The sequence below is a fragment of the Hypanus sabinus genome, unplaced genomic scaffold, assembly GCF_030144855.1.
Source record: "Hypanus sabinus isolate sHypSab1 unplaced genomic scaffold, sHypSab1.hap1 scaffold_202, whole genome shotgun sequence".
Classification (NCBI taxonomy): Eukaryota; Metazoa; Chordata; class Chondrichthyes; order Myliobatiformes; family Dasyatidae; genus Hypanus; species Hypanus sabinus.
Genome location: NW_026780120.1, coordinates 231367 through 258790, shown reverse-complemented (window position 1 = coordinate 258790; position 27424 = coordinate 231367). Strand labels below are relative to the sequence as shown.

The window sequence follows — 27424 nt, the reverse complement described above, 5'->3', positions numbered from 1 at the left end:
GTGTTGTACAATAGATTATCAAGATGGTGCCGGGGGGTGTTGTACAATCGATAGTCAAAATGGTGTATGGGGACTGTTGTACATTCGATGGTCAAGATGGTGTCTGGGGAGTGTTGTACAATTGATAGTCAAGATGGTGTCTGTGGAGTGTCGTACAATAGATGGTCAAGATGGTGTCTGGGGAGTGTTGTACAATTGGTAGTCAAAATGGTGTCTGGGGTTTGTTTTCCAATAGGTAGTCAGTATGGTGTCTGGTTAGTGTTGCACAATCGATGGTCAAAACGGATTCTGGTGTGTGCTAAATAATAGATGGTCAAAATTGTGTCTGGGGAGTGTTGTACAATCAATAGTCAAGATGGTGTCTGGGGAGTGTTGCACTATAGATAGTCAAGATGGTGTCTGGGGAGCGTTGTACAATCGATGTTCAAGATGGCCTCTGGGGAGTGTTGTACAATCGATAGTAAGGATGGTGTCAGGCGAGTGTTGTACAATAGATGGTCAAGATGGTGTCTGGGGAGTGTTGTACTGTAGATGGTCAAGATGGTGTATGGGAGTTTTGTACAATCAATAGTCAAGATTGTGTCTAGGGAGTGTTGCAGAATAGATGGTGAAGATGCTGTCTGCTGAGTTTGTACAATTGATGGCCAAGATGATATCTGGGGAGTGTTGTGCAATAGATGGTCAAGATGGTGTCTGGTGTGTGTTGTACAATAGATGGTCAAGATAGTGTCTGGAGAGTGTTGTACAATCGATGGTCAAGATAGTGTCTGGGGTGTGTTGTACAATAGATGGTCAAAATGGTGTCTGGGGAGTGTTGTTCTATTGATGGTCAAGAAGGTGTCTGTGCAGTGTTCTTCAATCGATAGTCAAGATGGTGTCTGGAGAGTGTTGTACAACAGATGGTCAAGATGGTGTCTGGGTCGTGTTGTACAATCGATAGTCAAGATGTTGTCTGCGGAGTTTTGTACAATAGCTGGTCAAGATGGTGTCTGGGGTATGTTGTACAATCGATGACCAAGATGCTGTGTGGGGATTGTACAATCGATGATCAGGTTGGTATCTGGGGAGCTGTACAATCGATGGTCAAGATGGTGTCTGGGAATGTTGTACTGTAGATGGTCAAGATGGTGTCTGGGGAGTGTTGTACAATTGATAGTCAAAATGGTGTCTGTGGTTTGTTGTCCAATAGATGGTCAGTATGGTGTCTGGGGAGTGATGTACAATCGATAGCCAAAGTGGTGTCTGGGGAACGTTGTACAATAGATGGGCAAGATGGTGTCTGGGGAGTGTTGAACAATCGATGATCAAGATTGTGTGTGGGGAGTGATGTACAATCGATGGTCAAGATGGGGTCTGGGTAGTGTTGTACAATCGATAGTCAGGATGGTGTCTGGGGAGTGTTGTACAATCGATGATCAAGATGGTGTCTGACGGGAGTTGTACAATAAATGGTCAAGATGGTGCGCAGGGAGTGTTGAACAATTGATGGTCAAGATGGTGCCAATGGAATGTACATTCGATAGTCAAGATGGTATCTGGGGAGTGTTGTGCAATAGATGGTCAAGATGGTGTCTGGGGGGTGTTGTACAATCGATGATCAGGTTGGTATCTGGGGAGTGTTGTACAATCGATGGTCAAGATTGTGTCTGAGGAGTGTTGTACAATAGATTATCAAGATGGAGTCTGGGGAGTGTTTTACATTTGATAGTCAAGATAGTGTCTGGGGACTGCTGTACAATAGATCGTCTAGATGGTGTCTGGGTAGTGTTGTACAATTGATAGTCAAGATGGTGTCTGTGGAGTGACATACAATAGATGGTCAAGATGGTGTCTGGGGAGTGTTGTACAATTGGTAGTCAAAATGGTGTCTGGGGTTTGTTGTCCAATAGGTGGTCAGTATGGTGTCTGGTTAGTGTTGTATAATCAATAGCCAAAATGGATTCTGGTGTGTGCTAAATAATAGATGGTCAAAATGGTGTCTGGGGAGTGTTGTACAATCAATAGTCAAGATGGTGTCTGGGGAGTATTGTACAATAGATAGTCAAGATGGTGTCTGGGGAGTGTTGTACTATAGATGGTCAAGATGGTGTCTGGGGAGTGTTGTACAATTGGTAGTCAAAATGGTGTCTGGGGTTTGTTGTCCAATTGATGATCAGTATGGTGTCTGGTTAGTGTTGTACAATTGATCGTCAAAATGGATTCTGGGGTGTGTTGTCCAATTGATGATCAAGATGGTGTGTGGGGATTGTTGTACAATCGATGATCAGGTTGGTATCTGGGGAGTTTTGTACAATCGATGGTCAAGATTGTGCCTGAGGAGTGTTGTACAATAGATTATCAAGATGGTGCCTGGGGAGTGTTGTACAATCGATAGTCAAGATGGTGTCTGGGGACTGCTGTACAATAGATCGTCTAGATGGTGTCTGGGTAGTGTTGTACAATTGGTAGTCAAGATGGTGTCTGTGGAGAGTCGTACAATAGATGGTCAAGAGGGTGTCTGTGGAGTGTTGTACTGTAGATGGTCAAGATGGTGTCTGGGGAGTGTTGTTCAATCGATAGTCAAAATTTAGTCTTGTGTGTGTTGTACAATCAATAGTCAATATGGTGTCTGGGTGGTGGTGTACAATCCATAGCCAAGATGGTGTCTGGGGAATGTTGTACATTCGATAGTCAAGATGGTATCAGAAGAATGTTGTGCAATAGATGGCCAAGATGGTGTCTGGGGAGTGTTGTACAATCAATAGTCAAGATGGTGTCTGCGGAGTGTTGTACAATCGATAGTCAGGATGGTGTCTGGGGAGTGTTGTACAATCGATGATCAAGATGGTGTCTGACGAGAGTTGTACAATATATGGTCAAGATGGTGCGCAGGGAGTGTTGAACAATTAATGGTCAAGATGGTGCCAAGGGAATGTTGTACATTCGATAGTCAAGATGGTATCTGGGGAATGTTGTGCAATAGATGGCCAAGATGGTGTCTGGGGAGTGTTGTACAATCTATAATCAGGTTGGTTTCTGGGGAGTGTTGTACAATCGATGATCAAGATGGTGTGTGGGGATTGTTGTACAATCGATGATCAGGTTGGTATCTGGGGAGTGTTGTACATTCGATGGTCAAGATGGTGTCTGGGGACTGCTGTACAATAGATCGTCCAGATGGTGTCTGGGGAGTGTTGTACAATTTGTAGTCAAAATGGTGTCTGGGGTTTGTTGTCCAATAGGTGGTCAGTATGGTGACTGGTTAGTATTGCACAATCGATAGTCAAAATGGATTCTGATGTGTGTTAAATAATAGATGGTCAAAATGGTGTCTGGGGAGTGTTGTACAATCAATAGTCAAGATGGTGTCTGGGGAGTGTTGTACTATAGATAGTCAAGATGGTGTCTGGGTGGTGTTGTACTATCGATAGTCGAGATGGTCTCTGGAGAATGTTGTACAATTGATAGTCAAGATGGTGTCTGTGGAGTGTTGTACAATTGGTAGTCAAAATGGTGTCTGGGGTTTGTTGTCCAATAGGTGGTCAGTATGGTGTCTGGTTAGTGTTGTACAATCGATAGTCAAAATGGATTCTGGGGTGTGCTAAATAATAGATGGTCAAAATGGTGACTGGGGATTGTTGTACAATTGATGATCAGGTTGGTATCTGGGGAGTTTTGTACAATTGATGGTCAAGATTGTGAATGAGGAGTGTTGTACAATAGGTTATCAAGATGGTGCCAGGGGAGTGTTGTACAATCGATAGTCAAAATGGTGTCTGGGGACTGCTGTACAATAGATCGTCTAGATGGTGTCTGGGTAGTGTTGTATAATTGATAGCCAAGATGGTGTCTGGGGAATGTTCTACAGTAGATGGTCAAGATGTTGTCTGGGTAGTGTTGTACAATCGATAGTCGAGATGGTCTCTGGAGAATGTTGTACAATAGATGGTCAAGATGGTGTCTGGGGTGTGTTGTCCAATTGATGATCAAGATTGTGTCTGGGTGGTGTTGTACAATCGATAGTCGAGATGGTCTCTGGAGAATGTTGTACAATAGATTATCAAGATGGTGCCGGGGGGTGTTGTACAATCGATAGTCAAGATGGTGTCTGGGGACTGTTGTACATTCGATGGTCAAGATGGTGTCTGGGGAGTGTTGTACATTTGATAGTCAAGATAGTGTCTGGGGACTGCTGTACAATAGATCATCTGGATGGTATCTGGATAGTGTTTTACAATTGATAGTCAAGATGGTGTCTGTGGAGTGTCGTGCAATAGATGGTCAAGATGGTGTCTGGGGAGTGTTGTACAATTGGTAGTCAAAATGTTGTCTAGGGTTTGTTGTCCAATAGGTGGTCAGTATGGTGTCTGGTTAGTGTTGTATAATCGATAGTCAAAATGGATTCTGGTGTGTGCTAAATAATAGATGGTCAAAATGGTGTCTGGGGAGTGTTGTACAATCAATAGTCAAGATGGTGTCTGGGGAGTGTTGTACTATAGATAGTCAAGATGGTGTCTGGGGAGTGTTGTACTATAGATAGTCGAGATGTTGTCTGGGGAGTGTTGTACTATAGATAGTCGAGATGTTGTCTGGGGAGTGTTGTACTATAGATAGTCAAGATGGTGTCTGGGTGGTGTTGTCCAATTGATGATCAGTATGGTGTCTGGTTAGTGTTGTACAATCGATAGTCAAAATGGATTCTGGTGTGTGTTAAATAATAGATGGTCAAAATGGTGTCTGGGGATTGTTGTACAATTGATGATCAGGTTGGTATCTGGGGAGTTTTGTACAATCGATGGTCAAGATTGTGTCTGAGGAGTGTTGTTCAATAGATTATCAAGATGGTGCCGGGGGAGTGTTGTACAATCGATAGTCAAAATGGTGTCTGGGGACTGCTGTACAATAGATCGTCTAGATGGTGTCTGGGTAGTGTTGTACAATTGATAGTCAAGATGGTGTCTGTGGAGAGTCGTACAATAGATGGTCAAGATGGTGTCTGTGGAGTGTTGTACAATCGACAGTCAAAATTTAGTCTGGTGTGTGTTGTACAATCAATAGTCAAGATGGTATCTGGGGAATGTTGTGCAATAGATGGCCAAGATGGTGTCTGGGGAGTGTTGTAAAATCGATGATCAGGTTGGTTTCTGGGGAGTGTTGTACAATCGATGGTTAAGATTGTGTCTGAGGAGTGTTGTACAATAGATTATCAAGCTGGTGCTGGGGGGTGTTGTACAATCGATAGTCAAAATGGTGTCTGGGGACTGTTGTGCATTCGATGGTCACGATAGTGTCTGGGGACTGCGGTACAATATATCGTCTAGATGGTGTCTGGGGAGTGTTGTACAATTGATAGTCAAAATGGTGTCTGGGGAGTGTTGTACAATAGATGGTCAAGATGGTGTCTGGGGAGTGTTGTACATTTGATAGTCAAGATAGTGTCTGGGGACTGCTGTACAATAGATCATCTGGATGGTATCTGGATAGTGTTTTACAATTGATAGTCAAGATGGTGTCTGTGGAGTGTCGTGCAATAGATGGTCAAGATGGTGTCTGGGGAGTGTTGTAAAATCGATGATCAGGTTGGTTTCTGGGGAGTGTTGTACAATCGATGGTTAAGATTGTGTCTGAGGAGTGTTGTACAATAGATTATCAAGATGGTGCTGGGGGGTGTTGTACAATCGATAGTCAAAATGGTGTCTGGGGACTGTTGTACATTCGATGGTCAAGATGGTGTCTGGGGAGGGTTGTACAATTGGTAGTCAAAATGGTGTCTGGGGTTTGTTGTCCAATAGGTGGTCAGTATGGTGTCTGGTTAGTGTTGTACAATCGATAGTCAAAACGGATTCTGGTGTATGTTAAATAATAGATGGTCAAAATGGTTTCTGGGGATTGTTGTACAATTGATGATCAGGTTGGTATCTGGGGAGTTTTGTACAATCGATTGTCAAGATTGTGTCTGAGGAGTGTTGTACAATAGATTATCAAGATGGTGCCGGGGGAGTGTTGTACAATCGATAGTCAAAATGGTGCCTGAGGACTGCTGTACAATAGATCGTCTAGATGGTGTCTGGGTAGTGTTGTACAATTGATAGTCAAGATGGTGTCTGTGGAGAGTCGTACAATAGATGGTCAAGATGGTGTCTGTGGAGTGTTGTACAATCGACAGTCAAAATCTAGTCTGGTGTGTGTTGTAAAATCAATAGTCAAGATGGTATCTGGGGAATGTTGTGCAATAGATGGCCATGATGGTGTCTGGGGAGTGTTGTACAATCGATGATCAGGTTGTTTTCTGGGGAGTGTTGTACAATCGATGGTTAAGATTGTGTCTGAGGAGTGTTGTACAATAGATTATCAAGATGGTGCTGGGGGGTGTTGTACAATCCATAGTCAAGATGGTGTCTGGGGAGTGTTGTACATTCGATGGTCAAGATGGTGTGTGGAGATTGTTGTACAATTGATGATCAGGTTGGTATCTGGGGAGTGTTGTACAATCGATGGTCAAGATTGTGTCTGAGGAGTGTTGTACAATAGATTATCAAGATGGTGCCGGGGGGTGTTGTACAGTAGATGGTCAAGATGGTGTCTGGGGAGTGTTGTACAGTTGGTAGTCAAAATGGTGTCTGGGGTTTGTTGTCCAATAGGTGATCAGTATGGTGTCTGGTTAGTGTTGTATAATCGATAGTCAAAATGGATTCTGGTGTGTGCTAAATAATAGATGGTCAAAATGGTGTCTGGGGAGTGTTGTACAATCAATAGTCAAGATGGTGTCTGGGGAGTGTTGTACTATGGATAGTCAAGATGGTGTCTGGGGAGTGTTGTACTATAGATAGTCAAGATGGCGTCTGGGTGGTGTTGTCCAATTGATGATCAGTATGGTGTCTGGTTAGTGTTGTACAATCGATAGTCAAAATGGATTCTGGTGTGTGAAATAATAGATGGTCAAAATGGTGTCTGGGGATTGTTGTACAATCGATGATCAGGTTGGTATCTGGGGAGTTTTGTACAATCGATGGTCAAGATTGTGTCTGAGGAGTGTTGTACAATAGGTTATCAAGATGGTGCCAGGGGAGTGTTGTACAATCGATAGTCAAAATGGTGTCTGGGGACTGCTGTACAATAGATCGTCTAGATGGTGTCTGGGTAGTGTTGTACAATTGATAGTCAAGATGGTGTCTGTGGAGTGTTGTACTGTAGATGGTCAAGATGGTGTCTGGGGAGTGTTGTTCAATCGATAGTCAAAATTTAGTCTGGTGTGTGTTGTACAATCAATAGTTGATATGGTGTCTGGGTGGTGTTGTATAATTGATAGCCAAGATGGCGTCTGGGGAATGTTGAACAATCGATGATCAAGATGGTGTGTGGGGAGTGTTGTACAATCGATAGTCAAAATTTAGTCTGGTGTGTGTTGTACAATCAATAGTCAATATGGTGTCTGGGTGGTGTTGTACAATCGATAGCCAAGATGGTGTCTGGGGAATGTTGTACAATAGATGATCAAGATGGTGTGTGGGGAGTGATGTACAATAGACGGTCAAGATGGTGTCTGGAGAGTGTTGTACAATCGATAGTCAAGATGGTGTCTGGGGACTGTTGTACAATAGTTGGTCATGATGGTGTAACTCCCTGGGTCGCCTCAGGCTCGCTCAGCTCGTTCTTGTCTCGGGGGAGCAGCCTTCGGCCCCGCCAAACTGGATAATCAGCTGGTGTGGATGCTGTATGATGTCCCCGCCTCGCCCAAAACCAGACAGTACACCATATGCGATTAAATGAGTACAATTTATAAAGGTTACTATAACTAATTGATTAATAACGATACAGTATATATGAAGAGAAAATTAAAGAAAAGGCGCCAAACTTATCAAAGTCCAAACCACTTCGTGCACAACCGTTGGAGCTCAATTACTGAAGCCTTCTGGCCACCATTCGATCCCCACCGAACTCCTCGACTCGCAGCTCAGGACCCTCCGAACTCCTCGACTCTCCAAACAGCTCAGGACCCTCCGAGTGGTCAACCAAGCACATCTAGCTTCATCCCCCCGCCTCGGAGAATCTCCCGGCCTCGGACCCCCTTTGGGGTCCGATGCTCGCCCAGCTTAGAGCATTGCGTCCTCTCTCTCGACCCCCTCGCGCCGATCTGCCCAAAAGCCCGTCAACAAAAGCTTACAGACTCAGAAGAAAGAACATTAATCCCCATTTGGTTTACAAAGGAATACCATTCTCGTTATCAGTAAATTAGCATTCCTGCTAGTTAACAAAAGGAAACCCTTTCCCAACAGTAACAAAGAAAAAAAAGAAACCCCCTTTACAATGGTGTCTGGGGAGTGTTGTACAACCGATAGTCAAGATGGTGTCTGGGGACAGTTGTACAATAGTTGGTTAAGATGGCGTCTGGGGAGTGTTATACTATAGATGGTCAAGACGGTGTCTGTGGATTGTTATACAATCGTTGGTCAAGATGGTGTCTGGGGAGTGTTGTACAATAGATGGTCAAAATTGTGTCTGGGGAGTGTTGTACAATAGATGGTCAAAATTGTGTCTGGGGAATGTTGTACAATAGATGGTCAAAATGGTGTTTGGGGAGTGTTGTACAATAGATGGTCAAAATCGTGTCCAATTATAATATTCTTCACAGTACACCTATGTACTGTGTCTTCAGTTACAATTTGTTATTATAAGCTAATTATTATTAGATTACTTAAGCAGAAATTATTAGAATATTGGAATTACTGTGACATGTAGAAGTAGAAACAGACTCTGTTTACCCTTCTTGCTGCCTCATTAAAGCACCCAGCGTAATCAAAGACCCCACCCCGGACAGTCTCTCATCTCCCCTCCCATCGGGCAGTAGATACAAAAGTCTGAAAGCACGTACCACCAGGCTGAAGGACAGCTTCTACCCCCACTGTCATCAGACTCTTGAACGGACATCTTGTACGATAAGAGGATCTGTCCTGGGACCAGTATGTAAGTGTCATTACAAAGAAGGCATGGCAGCTCCTTGACTTTCTGAGAAGTTTGTACAGATTCAGTCTGTCACCTAAAGCTTTGACCAACGTCTATAGATGTGTGGTGGAGAGTATTTCTGACTGGTCCCATCCCGGCCTGGTATGGTAACACCAATGCCCAAGATCAGAACAGTCATGGGTGCAGCCCAGTCCATCACAGGAAAAACCCCGCCCACCATTAGACACATCTACAAGCAGCATCCATCATCAAGGACATCACCATCCAGTCCATGCTGTCCTCTCACTGCTGCCATCAGGAAGGAGGTACAGGAGCCTTAGCTCCCACACTACCCCTCAAACCATCAGACTCCTGACCTAGTGTAGGTAACTTCAGTTCCTGTCTGGGAGTTTCTTAAATGCCCCTAATATATCTGACTCTACCACCACCCCTGACAGGACATTCCATGCACCGACCGCTCTCGGTTTAAAAAAATTACCTTTGAAAATTATGACCCCTAGTATTAGCCACTTACACGCTGGAAAAATGTCTGTTCGATTGATGCCCCTTACCATCTTGTACGCCTTTATCAAGTCACCTCTCATCCTTGTCTGCTCCAATGATAAAAGATCACAAGGCAAAGGAGCAGAAGTGGGCCATTTGGCCCATCGATTCTGCTCCGCCACTCCACCATGAGCTAAACTATTCTCCCATCTAGTTCTGATTTCCGGCTTTTTCTCCATGTCCCTTGATACCCTGACTGATTAGATACTTATTAATCTCCTCCTTAAACACCCTCAATGATTGCGCCTCCACAGCTGAATGTGGCAACAAATTCCATAAATCCACGACCCTCTGGCTAAAAAATTTCTCCTCACCTCTGTTTTAAATGGGTACCCTCTAAATCTAAGTCTGTGGCCCCTTGTCCTGGACTCACCGACCAAGAGAAACAGCCTCAGTGAAAATGCCTGAGCACACCCTTTAAAGCTTCCTATCTTTCCTGTATCCATCTGGCCCAGTCTGCCCTGCCACATATGGGGAGTTCAAAAACATTGTAAAATCTGTGGTGAGGAAGAGTGAAGGAGACTGGAGGGGTAGGAGGGGAAAGACCGAGGTGGAGAGAAGACCATGAGGTGAGGAATGAACGTGGGAGGAGGCAGCAGAAGAAGCGGAAGTGGAGAAAGACTGAAGGTTGGGGATGGGATTAAGGTCTTGGGTTTGGGATGAAGTAAGGTGACTATCGGGGGGGGGGAGCTGAGAGGGAGCCATGGGAAGGGGTGTGCTTGTGGGAAATTTTCTGGAAGTCTCCCTTTAAGCCACACACTGTTCTGACTTGGAAATACATTGCTGTTCCTTCAGCATCTCTGGGTCAAAACCCTGGAACTCGCGAAATCAATGTGGGTGTCCCCACATATCAAGGACTGCAGCAGATCAAGAAGTCAGCTCACCACCACCCCCACTGACTCAAGGACATCCCTTGCCCAGGGGTTGCTGAGGGTGGAAGTGCAGATGGGGGTTGTGGTTGGCAGAGAAAGAGGATGGGGAACGTGAGCTGTACATTAACACTGAACATCGTTCTGTCCCTCAGTCACAGACTCCGCACTCGGTGATCCGTGTGATAACCACACCGTCCTGGATCAGCCCTGGAGGAGCACGGATTGTAACTGCACAAAGTGTACCGGTGGAGAATGGAAGGGAGATAAAAATCTTGCAGTGGGATGGTACAGATTTAACAGGTAAAGTGAGGAGATAATTACTGAGAAACTGGACACAGAAGGGGAATGTAAACAGGGGAACAAGGGGTGTGTGAATGGGAAATGCAGGGAGACCGGGATCATCAGTGACTACACTGAGATGGGGAGTAAACACAGGGAGAGGGGAGATCCCATATTCTCGGGGTAGAGATAAGGGAGAGGTACAACAGAGAGGGAATTCCCAGGATTGGGGGGTTATTGACCAGAGACAGGGTACGGACAGGGTGAGTATCATTTCCCGTGTCTCTCTGAGTGAATAAATTCCCTCAGATCAGGGACTGACTCTCTGATTGTTGTTTCAGTTCCGGAGGATCGAAGATTCCCGAGATGGTCGTTCCACAGGGTTGCTGCTGCGGGAAGAAATCAGGCTGGTTAAACGGTAGGGTCAGAGTGTGGCTCAGTTATTTCCAGACAGGGTCTGACTGATGACAGATCCCTTCACGTACAAATACAAACACAGATCTCAAACTCCCTGAGAGGGCTTCCAACAGTTACCCAGATCACACTCCAGCCCTGGATCCTCGTGAAGTCCAGTGGAGGAGTTCCAACTTCCTCGAGTTTCCCAGGAGCTGGGCTGTCGTTCCATGGATTCAGAGCTGGTGAATTCTCTGAATGTCGGTAAAATTTTTACTGATGCTCTGTCTGGGCTTTGCATCTGAACCCAAAGTGAGGAACATCAGGGGTGGGGCTTCACCAGCTGTCAGTCACATCAGGGGTGGGGCTTCACCAGCTGTCATCACATCAGGGGTGGGGTTTCACCAGCTGTCATCACATCAGGGGTGGGGTTTCACCAGATCTCAGTCACATCAGGGATGGGGCTTCACCAGATGTCAGTCACATCAGGGGTGGGGCTTCACCAGATGTCAGTCATATCAGGGGTGGGGTTTCACCAGCTGTCAGTCACATCAGGGGTGGGGTTTCACCAGATGTCAGTCACATCAGGGGTGTGGCTTCACCAGATGTCAGTCACATCAGGGGTGTGGCTTCACCAGATGTCAGTCATATCAGGGGTGGGGCTTCACCAGATGTCAGTCACATCAGGGGTGGGGCTTAACCTGATTTCAGTCACATCAGGGGTGGGGCTTCAACAGATGTCAGTCACATCAGGTGTGGGGCTTCACCAGATGTCACTCACATCAGGGGTGGGGCTTCACCAGATGTCAGTCACATCAGGGGTGGGGTTTCACCAGATGTCAGTCACATCAGGGGTGGGGCTTTAACAGATGTCAGTCATATCAGGGGTGGGGCTTCACCAGATGTCAGTCACATCAGGGGTGGGGCTTTAACAGATGTCAGTCATATCAGGGGTGGGGCTTCACCAGATGTCAGTCACATCCGGGGTGGGGCTTCACCAGATGTCAGTCACATCAGGGGTGGGGATTTACCTGATTTCAGTCACATCAGGGGTGGGGCTTCACCAGCTGTCAGTCATATCAGGGTGGGGCTTAACCTGTTTTCAGTCACATCCGGGGTGGGGCTTCACTAGATGTCAGTCACATCAGGGGTGGGGATTTACCTGATTTCAGTCACATCAGGTGTGGGGCTTAACCTGATTTCAGTCACATCAGGGGTGGGGATTTACCTGATTTCAGTCACATCAGGTGTGGGGCTTAACCTGATTTCAGTCACATCAGGGATGTGGCTTCACCAGATGTCAGTCACATCAGGGGTGGAGCTTCTCCAGCTGTCAGTCATATCAGGGGTGGGGCTTCACCAGATGTCAGTCACATCAGGGGTGGGGCTTCACCAGATGTCAGTCACATCAGGGTCTGGGCTTCTCATTCTGTCAATCATACTGTATCAGGGCCTCACCTGGTGTGAGTCACAACATGAGAGGCATTTTTGTTACCAGACTATACCCCTGGGGGACTCTCAGACCAGGTGCTGTAGGGAGGGTGGGGTATGGAGTGTGAAGACAGCACATCACTGCTGACTGATTTACAGTGGGTCCTGATTCACATTCCCTGCTGTACTGTGGGACTGGGTACATTTTACAGAGTTTCTAAATCTCATTCCAGGTCCCCATCCCAACGTGGGAGAGGGGGAGGTGACCAGGACCGTCTGCTTCAGCAAGGATGAAAACCCCTGTGAGAAGAACCAGAAGATCAGGGTGAAAAACTGCTCTGGTTACTTTGTGTATCGGCTGGAGCCTACAACCGGGAATGATTCTGTGTACTGTACAGGTGGGTCATCGTTCCCCAGTGACACTGGAGTGTGGAGGTGGGGTGGAGGGTGAGGGAAAGAGCGAAAGACTAATGTATCTGACTCTACCACCCCTGGTGGGGAATTTCAGTCGCTCACAACTCCCTGTGTGAGGGACCTGTCTCCGAATCAGGATTTATATCACAGAGTTATGTTGTGGAACATGTTAACTTTATGGCAGCGATACATGATAAATAGATATAGGGAAAACAAACTGAGTTACATCAAGCATAGATATGACTATTAAATAGTTAAGTAAATAGGAAATGAGAAAAGTAGTGAGGTTGTGTTCATGGGTTCAATGCCCATTTAGGAATCGGATGGCAGAGGGGAAGAGCTGTTCCTGAATCACTAGGTGTGTGCCTTCAGGCTTCTGTACCTCCTACCTGAAGGTAACAGTGTGAAGAGAGCTTGTCCTGTGTGGTGGGGATCCTTAATGATGGATGTCGCCTTCCTAAGGCATCCCTCCTTGAAGATTTCTCAGGTACACGGAGACTAGTACCCATGTTGGTAAATTTTGCAAGTTTTTGCAACTTATTTCAATCTTGTCCAATCGCACCGTCCCCACATACCAGGTGGTGATGCAGCCAGTCAGAATGCTCCACTTGCGGGGTGGGGGGACGCCACTGAACAGTTTCTATTAAAGTCAGGCAAGCCATCCTCGGAGAGTGAAAAAAGAATTCTCTTCAGATGCTGGGTTAAAAGCTGAGGAGGAAATGAAAAGAGTTCATGAAGGGAACACTTGACCGTCTTCACAGAGATATGGACGAAAGGTTTGCTCGTTTGCACAACACTGATGCCAAGTTTGGGTTCCTTCTCACTGTCGAGCGATTGTGTTATGGCACCAACAGTAACGACCTAAAGTAACGATACTAAAGTCTGAAAGCACGTACCACCAGGCTCAAGGACAGCTTCTACCCCCAATGTCATCAGACTCTTGAACGGACATCTTGTACGATAAGAGGATCTGTCCTGGGACCAGTATGTAAGTGTCATTACAAAGAAGGCATGGCAGCTCCTCGACTTTCTGAGAAGTTTGCACAGATTCAGTCTGTCACCTAAAGCTTTGACCAACTTCTATAGATGTGTGGTGGAGACTATTTCTGACTGGTTGCATGACAGTCTGGTATGGAAACACCAATGCCCAAGATCAGAACAGTAGTGGATGCAGCCCAGTCCATCACAGGAAAAGCCCTCCCCACCACTAAACACATCTACAAGCAACATCTATCATCAAGGACCCCACCATCCAGTCCATGCTGTCCTCTCACTGCTGCCATCGGGAAGGAGGTACAGGAGCCTTAGCTCCCACACTACCCCTCAAACCATCAGACTCCTGACCTAGTGTAGGTAACTTCAGTTCCTGTCTGGGAGTTTCTTAAATGCCCCTAATATATCTGCCTCTACCACCACCCCTGACAGGACATTCCATGCACCGACCGCTCTCGGTTTAAAAAAATTACCTTTGAAAATTATGACCCCTAGTATTAGCCACTTACACGCTGGAAAAATGTCTGTTCGATTGATGCCCCTTACCATCTTGTACGCCTTTATCAAGTCACCTCTCATCCTTGTCTGCTCCAATGATAAAAGATCACAAGGCAAAGGAGCAGAAGTGGGCCATTTGGCCCATCGATTCTGCTCCGCCACTCCACCATGAGCTAAACTATTCTCCCATCTAGTTCTGATTTCCGGCTTTTTCTCCATGTCCCTTGATACCCTGACTGATTAGATACTTATTAATCTCCTCCTTAAACACCCTCAATGATTGCGCCTCCACAGCTGAATGTGGCAACAAATTCCATAAATCCACGACCCTCTGGCTAAAAAATTTCTCCTCATCTCTCTTTTAAATGGGTACCCTCTAAATCTAAGTCTGTGGCCCCTTGTCCTGGACTCACCGACCAAGAGAAACAGCCTCAGTGAAAATGCCTGAGCACACCCTTTAAAGCTTCCTATCTTTCCTGTATCCATCTGGCCCAGTCTGCCCTGCCACATATGGGGAGTTCAAAAACATTGTAAAATCTGTGGTGAGGAAGAGTGAAGGAGACTGGAGGGGTAGGAGGGGAAAGACCGAGGTGGAGAGAAGACCATGAGGTGAGGAAGGAACGTGGGAGGAGGCAGCAGAAGAAGCGGAAGTGGAGAAAGACTGAAGGTTGGGGATGGGATTAAGGTCTTGGGTTTGGGATGAAGTAAGGTGACTATCGGGGGGGAGCTGAGAGGGAGCCATGGGAAGGGGTGTGCTTGTGGGAAATTTTCTGGAAGTCTCCCTTTAAGTCACACACTGTTCTGACTTGGAAATACATTGCTGTTCCTTCAGCATCTCTGGGTCAAAACCCTGGAACTCGCGAAATCAATGTGGGTGTCCCCACATATCAAGGACTGCAGCAGATCAAGAAGTCAGCTCACCACCACCCCCACTGACTCAAGGACATCCCTTGCCCAGGGGTTGCTGAGGGTGGAAGTGCAGATGGGGGTTGTGGTTGGCAGAGAAAGAGGATGGGGAACGTGAGCTGTACATTAACACTGAACATCGTTCTGTCCCTCAGTCACAGACTCCGCACTCGGTGATCCGTGTGTAAACCACACCGTCCTGGATCAGCCCCGGAGGAGCACGGATTGTAACTGCACAAAGTGTACCGGTGGAGAATGGAAGGGAGATAAAAATCTTGCAGTGGGATGGTACAGATTTAACAGGTAAAGTGAGGAGATAATTACTGAGAAACTGGACACAGAAGGGGAATGTAAACAGGGGAACAAGGGGTGTATGAATGGGAAATGCAGGGAGACCGGGATCATCAGTGACTACACTGAGATGGGGAGTAAACACAGGGAGAGGGGAGATCCCACATTCTCAGGGAAGAGACAAGGGGGAGGTACAACAGAGTGGGAGTTCCTAGGATTGGGGGGTTATTGACCAGAGACAGGGTACGGACAGGGTGAGTGTAATTTCCCATGTCTCTCTGAGTGAATAAACTCCCTCAGATCAGGGACTGACTCTCTGATTGTTGTTTCAGTTCCGGAGGATCGAAGATTCCCGAGATGGTCGTTCCACAGGGTTGCTGCTGCGGGAAGAAATCAGGCTGGTTAAAAGGTAGGGTCAGAGTGTGGCTCAGTTATTTCCAGACAGGGTCTGACTGATGACAGATCCCTTCACGTACAAATACAAACACAGATCTCAAACTCCCTGAGAGGACATCCCACAGTTTACCCAGATCACACTCCAGCCCCAGATCCTCGTGGAGTCTGATGGAGGAGTTCCAACATCCTCGAGTTTCCCAGGAGCTGGGCTGTCGTTCCATGTATTCAGAGCTGATGAATTCTCTGAATGTCGGTAAAATTTTTACTGATGCTCTGTCTGGGCTTTGCATCTGAACCCAAAGTGAGGAACATCAGGGGTGGGGCTTCACCAGCTGTCAGTCACATCGGGGTGGGGCTTCACCAGCTGTCATCACATCAGGGGTGGGGTTTCACCAGCTGTCATCACATCAGGGGTGGGGTTTCACCAGATCTCAGTCACATCAGGGATGGGGCTTCACCAGATGTCAGTCACATCAGGGGTGGGGCTTCACCAGATGTCAGCCATATCAGGGGTGGGGTTTCACCAGCTGTCAGTCACATCAGGGGTGGGGTTTCACCAGATGTCAGTCACATCAGGGGTGTGGCTTCACCAGATGTCAGTCACATCAGGGGTGGGGCTTCACCAGATGTCAGTCATATCAGGGGTGGGGCCACCAGATGTCAGTCACATCAGGGGTGGGGCCACCAGATGTCAGTCACATCAGGGGTGGGGAACCTGATTTCAGTCACATCAGGGGTGGGGTTTCACCAGATGTCAGTCACATCAGGGGTGTGGCTTCACCAGATGTCAGTCACATCAGGGGTGTGGCTTCACCAGATGTCAGTCATATCAGGGGTGGGGCCACCAGATGTCAGTCACATCAGGGGTGGGGCTTAACCTGATTTCATTCACATCAGGGGTGGGGCTTCACCAGCTGTCAGTCACATCGGCGTGGGGCTTCACCAGCTGTCATCACATCAGGGGTGGGGTTTCACCAGATGTCAGTCATATCAGGGGTGGGGTTTCACCAGCTGTCAGTCACATCAGGGGTGGGGTTTCACCAGATGTCAGTCACATCAGGGGTGTGGCTTCACCAGATGTCAGTCACATCAGGGGTGTGGCTTCACCAGATGTCAGTCATATCAGGGGTGGGGCTTCACCAGATGTCAGTCACATCAGGGGTGGGGCTTAACCTGATTTCAGTCACATCAGGGGTGGGGCTTCACCAGATGTCAGTCACATCAGGGGTGGGGCTTCACCAGATGTCAGTCACATCAGGGGTGGGGCTTCACCAGATGTCAGTCACATCAGGGGTGGGGTTTCACCAGATGTCAGTCACATCAGGGGTGGGGCTTTAACAGATGTCAGTCATATCAGGGGTGGGGCTTCACCAGATGTCAGTCATATCAGGGGTGGGGCTTCACAAGATGTCAGTCACATCAGGGGTGGAGCTTCTCCAGCTGTCAGTCATATCAGGGGTGGGGCTTCACCTGATTTCAGTCACATCCGGGGTGGGGCTTCACCAGATGTCAGTCACATCAGGGGTGGGGATTTACCTGATTTCAGTCACATCAGGGGTGGGGCTTCACCAGATGTCAGTCACATCAAGGGTGGGACTTCTCCAGATGTCAGTCACATCAGGGGTGGGGCTTCACCAGCTGTCAGTCATATCAGGGGTGGGGCTTCACAAGATGTCAGTCACATCAGGGGTGGAGCTTCTCCAGCTGTCAGTCATATCAGGGGTGGGGCTTCACCTGATTTCAGTCACATCAGGGGTGGGGCTTCACCAGATGTCAGTCACATCAGGGTCTGGGCTTCTCATTCTGTCAATCATACTGTATCAGGGCCTCACCTGGTGTGAGTCACAACATGAGAGGCATTTTTGTTACCAGACTAAACCCCTGGGGGACTCTCAGACCAGGTGCTGTAGGGAGGGTGGGGTATGGAGTGTGAAGACAGCACATCACTGCTGACTGATTTACAGTGGGTCCTGATTCACATTCCCTGCTGTACTGTGGGACTGGGTACATTTTACAGAGTTTCTAAATCTCATTCCAGGTCCCCATCCCAACGTGGGAGAGGGGGAGGTGACCAGGACCGTCTGCTTCAGCAAGGATGAAAACCCCTGTGAGAAGAACCAGAAGATCAGGGTGAAAAACTGCTCTGGTTACTTTGTGTATCGGCTGGAGCCTACAACCGGGAATGATTCTGTGTACTGTACAGGTGGGTCATCGTTCCCCAGTGACACTGGAGTGTGGAGGTGGGGTGGAGGGTGAGGGAAAGAGCGAAAGACTAATGTATCTGACTCTACCACCCCTGGTGGGGAATTTCAGTCGCTCACAACTCCCTGTGTGAGGGACCTGTCTCCGAATCAGGATTTATATCACAGAGTTATGTTGTGGAACATGTTAACTTTACGGCAGCGATACATGATAAATAGATATAGGGAAAACAAACTGAGTTACATCAAGCATAGATATGACTATTAAATAGTTAAGTAAAAAGGAAGTGCAAATGGACAGAAATGAGAAAAGTAGTGAGGTTGTGTTCATGGGTTCAGTGTCCATTTAGGAATCGGATGGCAGAGGGGAAGAGCTGTTCCTGAATCACTAGGTGTGTTCCTTCAAGCTTCTGTACCTCCTACCTGAAGGTAACAGTGTGAAGAGAGCTTGTCCTGGGTGGTGGGGATCCTTAATGATGGATGTCACCTTCCTAAGGCATCCCTCCTTGAAGATTTCTCAGATGCACGGAGGCTAGTTCCCATGATGGTAAATTTTGCAAGTTTTTGCAACTTATTTCAATCTTGTCCAATCGCACCGTCCCCACATACCAGATGGTGATGCAGCCAGTCAGAATGCTCCACTTGCGGGGTGGGGGGGGACGCCACTGAACAGTTTCTATTAAAGTCAGGCAAGCCATCCTCGGAGAGTGAAAAAAGAATTCTCTTCAGATGCTGGGTTAAAAACTGAGGAGGAAATGGAAAGAGTTCATGAAGGGAACACTTGACCGTCTTCACAGAGAAATGGACGAAAGGTTTGCTCGTTTGCACAACACTGATGCCAAGTTTGGGTTCCTTCTCACTGTCGAGCGATTGTGTTATGGCACCAACAGTAACGACCTAAAGTAACGATACCAAAGTCTGAAAGCACGTACCACCAGGCTCAAGGACAGCTTCTACCCCCAACGTCATCAGACTCTTGAACGGTCATCTTGTACGATAAGAGGATCTGTCCTGGGACCAGTATGTAAGTGTCATTACAAAGAAGGCATGGCAGCTCCTCGACTTTCTGAGAAGTTTGCACAGATTCAGTCTGTCACCTAAAGCTTTGACCCACTTCTATAGATGTGTGGTGGAGAGTATTTCTGACTGGTTGCATGACAGCCTGGTATGGAAACACCAATGACCAAGATCAGAACAGTCGTGGATGCAGCCCAGTCCATCACAGGAAAAACCCCGCCCACCATTAGACACATCTACAAGCAGCATCCATCATCAAGGACATCACCATCCAGTCCATGCTGTCCTCTCACTGCTGCCATCAGGAAGGAGGTACAGGAGCCTTAGCTCCCACACTACCCCTCAAACCATCAGACTCCTGACCTAGTGTAGGTAACTTCAGTTCCTGTCTGGGAGTTTCTTAAATGCCCCTAATATATCTGACTCTACCACCACCCCTGACAGGACATTCCATGCACCGACCGCTCTCGGTTTAAAAAAATTACCTTTGAAAATTATGACCCCTAGTATTAGCCACTTACACGCTGGAAAAATGTCTGTTCGATTGATGCCCCTTACCATCTTGTACGCCTTTATCAAGTCACCTCTCATCCTTGTCTGCTCCAATGATAAAAGATCACAAGGCAAAGGAGCAGAAGTGGGCCATTTGGCCCATCGATTCTGCTCCGCCACTCCACCATGAGCTAAACTATTCTCCCATCTAGTTCTGATTTCCGGCTTTTTCTCCATGTCCCTTGATACCCTGACTGATTAGATACTTATTAATCTCCTCCTTAAACACCCTCAATGATTGCGCCTCCACAGCTGAATGTGGCAACAAATTCCATAAATCCACGACCCTCTGGCTAAAAAATTTCTCCTCATCTCTCTTTTAAATGGGTACCCTCTAAATCTAAGTCTGTGGCCCCTTGTCCTGGACTCACCGACCAAGAGAAACAGCCTCAGTGAAAATGCCTGAGCACACCCTTTAAAGCTTCCTATCTTTCCTGTATCCATCTGGCCCAGTCTGCCCTGCCACATATGGGGAGTTCAAAAACATTGTAAAATCTGTGGTGAGGAAGAGTGAAGGAGACTGGAGGGGTAGGAGGGGAAAGACCGAGGTGGAGAGAAGACCATGAGGTGAGGAAGGAACGTGGGAGGAGGCAGCAGAAGAAGCGGAAGTGGAGAAAGACTGAAGGTTGGGGATGGGATTAAGGTCTTGGGTTTGGGATGAAGTAAGGTGACTATCGGGGGGGGGGGAGCTGAGAGGGAGCCATGGGAAGGGGTGGGCTTGTGGGAAATTTTCTGGAAGTCTCCCTTTAAGCCACACACTGTTCTGACTTGGAAATACATTGCTGTTCCTTCAGCATCTCTGGGTCAAAACCCTGGAACTCGCGAAATCAATGTGGGTGTCCCCACATATCAAGGACTGCAGCAGATCAAGAAGTCAGCTCACCACCACCCCCACTGACTCAAGGACATCCCTTGCCCAGGGGTTGCTGAGGGTGGAAGTGCAGATGGGGGTTGTGGTTGGCAGAGAAAGAGGATGGGGAACGTGAGCTGTACATTAACACTGAACATCGTTCTGTCCCTCAGTCACAGACTCCGCACTCGGTGATCCGTGTGTAAACCACACCGTCCTGGATCAGCCCTGGAGGAGCACGGATTGTAACTGCACAAAGTGTACCGGTGGAGAATGGAAGGGAGATAAAAATCTTGCAGTGGGATGGTACAGATTTAACAGGTAAAGTGAGGAGATAATCACTGAGAAACTGGACACAGAAGGGGAATGTAAACAGGGGAACAAGGGGTGTGTGAATGGGAAATGCAGGGAGACCGGGATCATCAGTGACTACACTGAGATGGGGAGTAAACACAGGGAGAGGGGCGATCCCACATTCTCAGTGTAGAGACAAGGGGGGGGGGTTCAACAGAGAGGGAGTTCCCAGGATTGGGGGGTTATTGACCAGAGACTGGGTACGGACAGGGTGAGTGTAATTTCCCATGTCTCTCTGAGTGAATAAACTCCCTCAGATCAGGGACTGACTCTCTGATTGTTGTTTCAGTTCCGGAGGATCGAAGATTCCCGAGATGGTCGTTCCACAGGGTTGCTGCTGCGGGAAGAAATCAAGCTGGTTAAAAGGTAGGGTCAGAGTGTGGCTCAGTTATTTCCAGAGAGGGTCTGACTGATGACAGATCCCTTCACATACAAATACAAACACAGATCTCAAACTCCCTGAGAGGGCTTCCCACAGTTTCCCCAGATCACACTCCAGCCCTAGATCCTCGTGGACTCCGATGGAGGAGTTCCAACATCCTCGAGTTTCCCAGGAGCAGGGCTGTCGTTCCATGGATTCAGAGCTGGTGAATTCTCTGAATGTCGGTAAAATTTTTACTGATGCTCTGTCTGGGCTTTGCATCTGAACCCAAAGTGAGGAACATCAGGGGTGGGGCTTCATCAGCTGTCAGTCACATCGGGGTGGGGCTTCACCAGATGTCATCACATCAGGGGTGGGGCTTCACAAGCTGTCAGTCACATCAGGGGTGGGGCTTCACCAGATGTCAGTCACATCAGGGGTGGGGTTTCACCAGATGTCAGTCATATCAGGGGTGGGGCTTCACCAGATGTCAGTCACATCAGGGGTGGGGCTTCACCAGATGTCAGTCACATCAGGGATGGGGTTTCACCAGATGTCAGTCACATCAGGGGTGGGGCTTCACAAGCTGTCAGTCACATCAGGGGTGGGGCTTCACCAGATGTCAGTCACATCAGGGGTGGGGTTTCACCAGATGTCAGTCACATCAGGGGTGGGGCTTTACCAGATGTCAGTCACATCAGGGGTGGGGCTTCACCAGATGTCAGTCACATCAGGGGTGGGGCTTCACCAGCTGTCTGTCACATCAGGGGTCGGGCTTCACCAGATGTCATCACATCAGGGGTGGGGTTTCACCAGATGTCAGTCATATCAGGGGTGGGGCTTCACAAGCTGTCAGTCACATCAGGGGTGGGGCTTCACCAGGTGTCAGTCACATCAGTGGTGGGGCTTCACCAGCTGTCAGTCACATCAGGGGTCGGGCTTCACCAGATGTCATCACATCAGGGGTGGGGCTTCTCCAGATGTCAGTCACATCAGGGGTGGGGCTTCACCAGCTGTCAGTCACGACGGGGGTGGGGCTTCACCAGGTGTCAGTCACATCAGGGGTGGGGTTTCACCATGTGTCAGTCACATCAGGGGTGGGGTTTCACCAGCTGTCAGTCACATCAGGGGTGGGGCTTCACCAGATGTCACTCACATAATGGGTGGGGCTTCACCAGATGTCACTCACATCAGGGGTGGGGTTTCACCAAATGTCAGTCACATAATGGGTGGGGCTTCACCAGCTGTCAGTCACATCAGGGTTGGGGCTTCACCAGCTGTCAGTCACATCAGGGGTGGGGCTTCACCAGATGTCAGTCACATCAGGGGTGGGGCTTCACCAGCTGTCAGTCATATCGGGGTCTGGGCTTCTCATTCTGTCAATCATACTGTATCAGGGCCTCCCCTGGTGTCAGTCACAACATGAGAGGCATTTTTGTTACCAGACTAAACCCCTGGGTCCCTCAGACCAGGTGCTGTAGGGAGGGTGGGGCGGGGAGTGTGAAGACAGCACATCACTGCTGACTGATTTACAGTGGGTCCTGATTCACATTCCCCGCTGTACTGTGGGACCGGGTACATTTTACAGTGTTTATAAATCTCATTCCAGGTCCCCATCCCAACGTGGGAGAGGGTGAAGTGACCAGGGCCGTCTGCTTCAGCAAGGATGAAAACCCCTGTGAGAAGAACCAGGAGATCAGGGTGAAAAACTGCTCTGGTTACTTTGTGTATCGGCTGGAGCCTCCAACCGGGAATGATTCTGTGTACTGTACAGGTGGGTCATCGTTCCCCAGTGACACTGGAGTGTGGAGGTGGGGAGGAGGGTGAGGGAAAGATTAAATGTCTAATGTATCTGACTCTACCACCCCTGGTGGGGAATTTCAGTCACTCACAACTCCCTGTGTGAGGAACCTTTCTCAGAATCAGGTTTATTATCACTGACTTATGTTGTGGAACATGTTAACTTTATGGCAGCAGTACATTGCAATACATGCTAAATAGATATAGGGAAAACAAACTGAGTTACATCAAGCATAGATATGACTATTAAATAGTTAAGTAAATAGGAAGTGCAAATGGACAGAAATGAGAAAAGTAGTGAGGTTGTGTTCATGGGTTCAGTGTCCATTTAGGAATCAGATGGCAGAGGGGAAGAGCTGTTCCTGAATCACTAGGTGTGTGCCTTCAGGCTTCTGTACCTCCTACCTGAAGGTATCAGTGTGAAGGGAGCTTGTCCTGGGTGGTGGGGATCCTTAATGATGGATGTCACCTTCCTAAGGCATCCCTCCTTGAAGATTTCTCAGATGCACGGAGGCTAGTTCCCATGATGGTAAATTTTGCAAGTTTTTGCAACTTATTTCAATCTTGTCCAATCGTATCGTCCCCATGTACCAGATGGTGATGCAGCCAGTCAGAATGCTCCACTTGCGGGGTGGGGGGGGACGCCACTGAACAGTTTCTATTAAAGTCAGGCAAGCCATCCTCGGAGAGTGAAAGAAGAATTCTCTTCAGATGCTGGGTTAAAAGCTGAGGAGGAAATGGAAAGAGTTCATGAAGGGAACACGTGACCGTCTTCACAGAGAAATGGACGAAAGGTTTGCTCGTTTGCACAACACTGACGCCAAGTTTGGGTTCCTTCTCAATGTCGAGGGATTGTGTTACGGCGCTGTGGTGAACTACATATACCTGTCTGGACAGGCCCCTCTGCTGACTGCTCCTGTGGCTCCTCCCACAGACCCCTGTATAAAGGCGACTGTAGCCACTGCTCCTCCCTCAGTCTCCAAGATGTTGTGTGGTGGTCTCTTGCTGCTAATCGTGGTCTCTTGCAGCTAATAAAAGCCTAACATTCACCTCCCGTCTCCGAGAGTTATTGATGGTGCATCAGGCGCCAACAGTAATGACCTAAAGAAGAAGTGTGAAAATCTGGGTGAATTGCACAGCTCTGATGTTGATGTACAGCAGATATATGAAGAAATTTTGTGTTGCAGAATGTTGCTGTCAAGGTGGGTCAACATGAAAATGTCACCATCTGAAGAGCCTCCTGAATTGATTGTTCAGTATGGAGATGAGAGTGTCTACCCCAATCTTCGCATTGCTATTCAGATAATGCTAATCATCACAGTTTCCATCGCCAGCTGTGAGAGATCATTCAGCAAGTTAAAACTACAACTTCCGTGTTCGAGAGCCTCCGTGGGTCAGGGCAGACTCTGTGATCTTGCTCTGCTGAGTGAAAAAACTGAAAAAACTGACTTTGATCACATCATAGACCAATTTGTATCAGTGAAAGCAAGGAAGGTGCAGTTATAATTTTCGTGTAGGGCCATGATTTGTTAATTAACGAGCTTGACGTACTTTTGAGCTGATATTATGGTAAAGTTATCTAAAGGATGGGTGTCAGATGTTGGGAAGGGGGTACAATTTCAGAGCTTGCTATGGGCGCTACTTTCCGTAGATACGCCCCTGCCTTCCACTGTGTTGTGTTGGGCCGCTGCAGGGTGTGATGCACTACAGTGGGCCTCTGTGAGACAATCGGTGGTGGTTGTTCCCCCACCGGGTCTGCTTCATGGATCCAACCTGCTGGGGAGCCACGGCTTCAGCTCAGAGATAGTGTTGCCCCCGGTACATCCAAACGGACCCCCAGTGGGTCAGCAGGTCCAGGACAATGATGCAGGACTCAGGGATGTAGGAAAGCCACACTGCGTGCTCCACCGTGTTTATCCCCATTCCGATGCGCAGTCACCTCTTCCCTCTCAACACCGCGTGCTCCACCGTGTTTATCCCCATTCCGATGTGCAGTCACCTCTTCCCTCTCAACACCGCGTGCTCCACCGTGTTTATCCCCATTCGGATGCGCAGTCACCTCTTCCCCCTCAACACCGCGTGCTCCACTGTGTTTATCCCCATTCCGATGTGCAGTCACCTCTTCCCTCTCAACACCGCGTGCTCCACCGTGTTTATCCCCATTCTGATGCGCAGTCACCTCTTCCCTCTCAACACCGCGTGCTCCACCGTGTTTATCCCCATTCCGATGCGCAGTCACCTCTTCCCTCTCAACACCGCGAGCTCCACCGTGTTTATCCCCATTCCGATGCGCAGTCACCTCTTCCCTCTCATCACCACGTGCTCCACCGTGTATATGCCCATTCCAATGTGCAGTCACCTCTTCCCTCTCAACACCGCGTGCTCCACCGTGTTTATCCCCATTCCGTTGTGCAGTCACCTCTTCCCTCTCAACACCGCGTGCTCCACCGTGTTTATCCCCATTCCGATGTGCAGTCACCTCTTCCCTCTCATCACCGCATGCTCCACTCTGTTTATCCCCATTCCGATGCGCAGTCACCTCTTCCCTCTCAACACCGCGTGCTCCACCGTGTTTATCCCCATTCCGATGCGCAGTCACCTCTTCCCTCTCATCACCGCGTGCTCCACTCTGTTTATCCCCATTCCGATGCGCAGTCACCTCCTCCCTCTAATCACCGCGTGCTCCACCGTGTTTATCACCATTCCGATGCGCAGTCACCTCTTCCCTTTCAACACCGCGTGCTCCACCGTGTTTATCCCCATTCCGATGCGCAGTCACCTCTTCCCTCTCAACACCGCATGCTCCACCGTGTTTATCCCCATTCCGATGTGCAGTCACCTCTTCCCTCTCAACACCGCGTGCTCCACCGTGTTTATCCCCATTCCGATGCGCAGTCACCTCTTCCCTCTCAACACCGCATGCTCCACCGTGTTTATCCCCATTCCGATGCGCAGTCACCTCTTCCCTCTCAGCACCGCGTGCTCCACCGTGTTTATCCCCATTCCGATGCGCAGTCACCTCTTCCCTCTCAACACCGCGTGCTCCACCGTGTTTATCCCCATTCCGATGCGCAGTCACCTCTTCCCTCTCAACACCGCGTGCTCCACCGTGTTTATCCCCATTCCGATGCGCAGTCACCGCTTCCCTCTCAACACCGCGTGCTCCACCGTGTTTATCCCCATTCCGATGCGCAGTCACCTCTTCCCTCTCTTCACCGCGTGCTCCACCGTGTTTATCCCCATTCCGATGTGCAGTCACCTCTTCCCTCTCAACACCGCGTGCTCCACTGTGTTTATCCCCACTCCGATGCGCAGTCACCTCTTCCCTCTCAACACCGCGTGCTCCACCGTGTTTATCCCCATTCGGATGCGCAGTCACCTCTTCCCTCTCAACACCGCGTGCTCCACCGTGTTTATCCCCATTCGGATGCGCAGTCACCTCTTCCCCCTCAACACCGCGTGCTCCACCGTGTTTATCCCCATTCCGATGCGCAGTCACCTCTTCCCTCTCAACACCGCGTGCTCCACCGTGTTTATCCCCATTCCGATGTGCAGTCACCTCTTCCCTCTCAACACCGCGTGCTCCACCGTGTTTATCCCCATTCCGATGCGCAGTCACCTCTTCCCTCTCGTCACCGCGTGCTCCACTGTGTTTATCCCCATTCCGATGTGCAGTCACCTCTTCCCTCTCAACACCGCGTGCTCCACCGTGTTTATCCCCATTCTGATGCGCAGTCACCTCTTCCCTCTCAACACCGCGTGCTCCACTCTGTTTATCCCCATTCCGATGTGCAGTCACCACTTCTCTCTCAACACCGCATGCTCCACCGTGTTTATCCACATTCCGATGCGCAGTCACCTCCTCCCTCTAATCACCGCGTGCTCCACCGTGTTTATCACCATTCCGATGCGCAGTCACCTCTTCCCTTTCAACACCGCGTGCTCCACCGTGTTTATCCCCATTCCGATGTGCAGTCACCTCTTCCCTCTCAACACCGCATGCTCCACCGTGTTTATCCCCATTCCGATGTGCAGTCACCTCCTCCGTCTCAACACAGTGTGCTCCACCGTGTTTATCCCCATTCCGATGCGCAGTCACCTCTTCCCTCTCAACACCGCGTGCTCCACCGTGTTTATCCCCATTCCGATGTGCAGTCACCTCTTCCCTCTCAACACCGCGTGCTCCACCGTGTTTATCCCCATTCCGATGTGCAGTCACCTCTTCCCTTTCAACACCGCGTGCTCCACCGTGTTTATCCCCATTCCGATGTGCAGTCACCTCTTCCCTCTCAACACCGCATGCTCCACCGTGTTTATCCCCACTCCGATG

General features: G+C 48.6%; 1 protein-coding gene across 3 annotated transcripts in view; it reads left to right on the top strand.

Annotated features, from left to right (window-relative positions):
• Positions 1–27424, top strand: part of LOC132387603 (uncharacterized) — a 156464-nt gene that overhangs the window by 79299 nt on the left and 49741 nt on the right. For all 3 annotated transcript variants that reach the window (XM_059959976.1, XM_059959975.1, XM_059959973.1), the window contains 9 exons: positions 10511–10658; positions 10979–11055; positions 12695–12859; positions 15428–15575; positions 15896–15972; positions 17998–18162; positions 20753–20900; positions 21223–21299; positions 22904–23068. In XM_059959976.1, the coding sequence (XP_059815959.1) occupies positions 11004–11055; positions 12695–12859; positions 15428–15575; positions 15896–15972; positions 17998–18162; positions 20753–20900; positions 21223–21299; positions 22904–23068 (997 nt within the window). In that variant the 5' untranslated portion in view covers positions 10511–10658; positions 10979–11003. The remainder of the gene's footprint in view (positions 1–10510; positions 10659–10978; positions 11056–12694; positions 12860–15427; positions 15576–15895; positions 15973–17997; positions 18163–20752; positions 20901–21222; positions 21300–22903; positions 23069–27424) is intronic.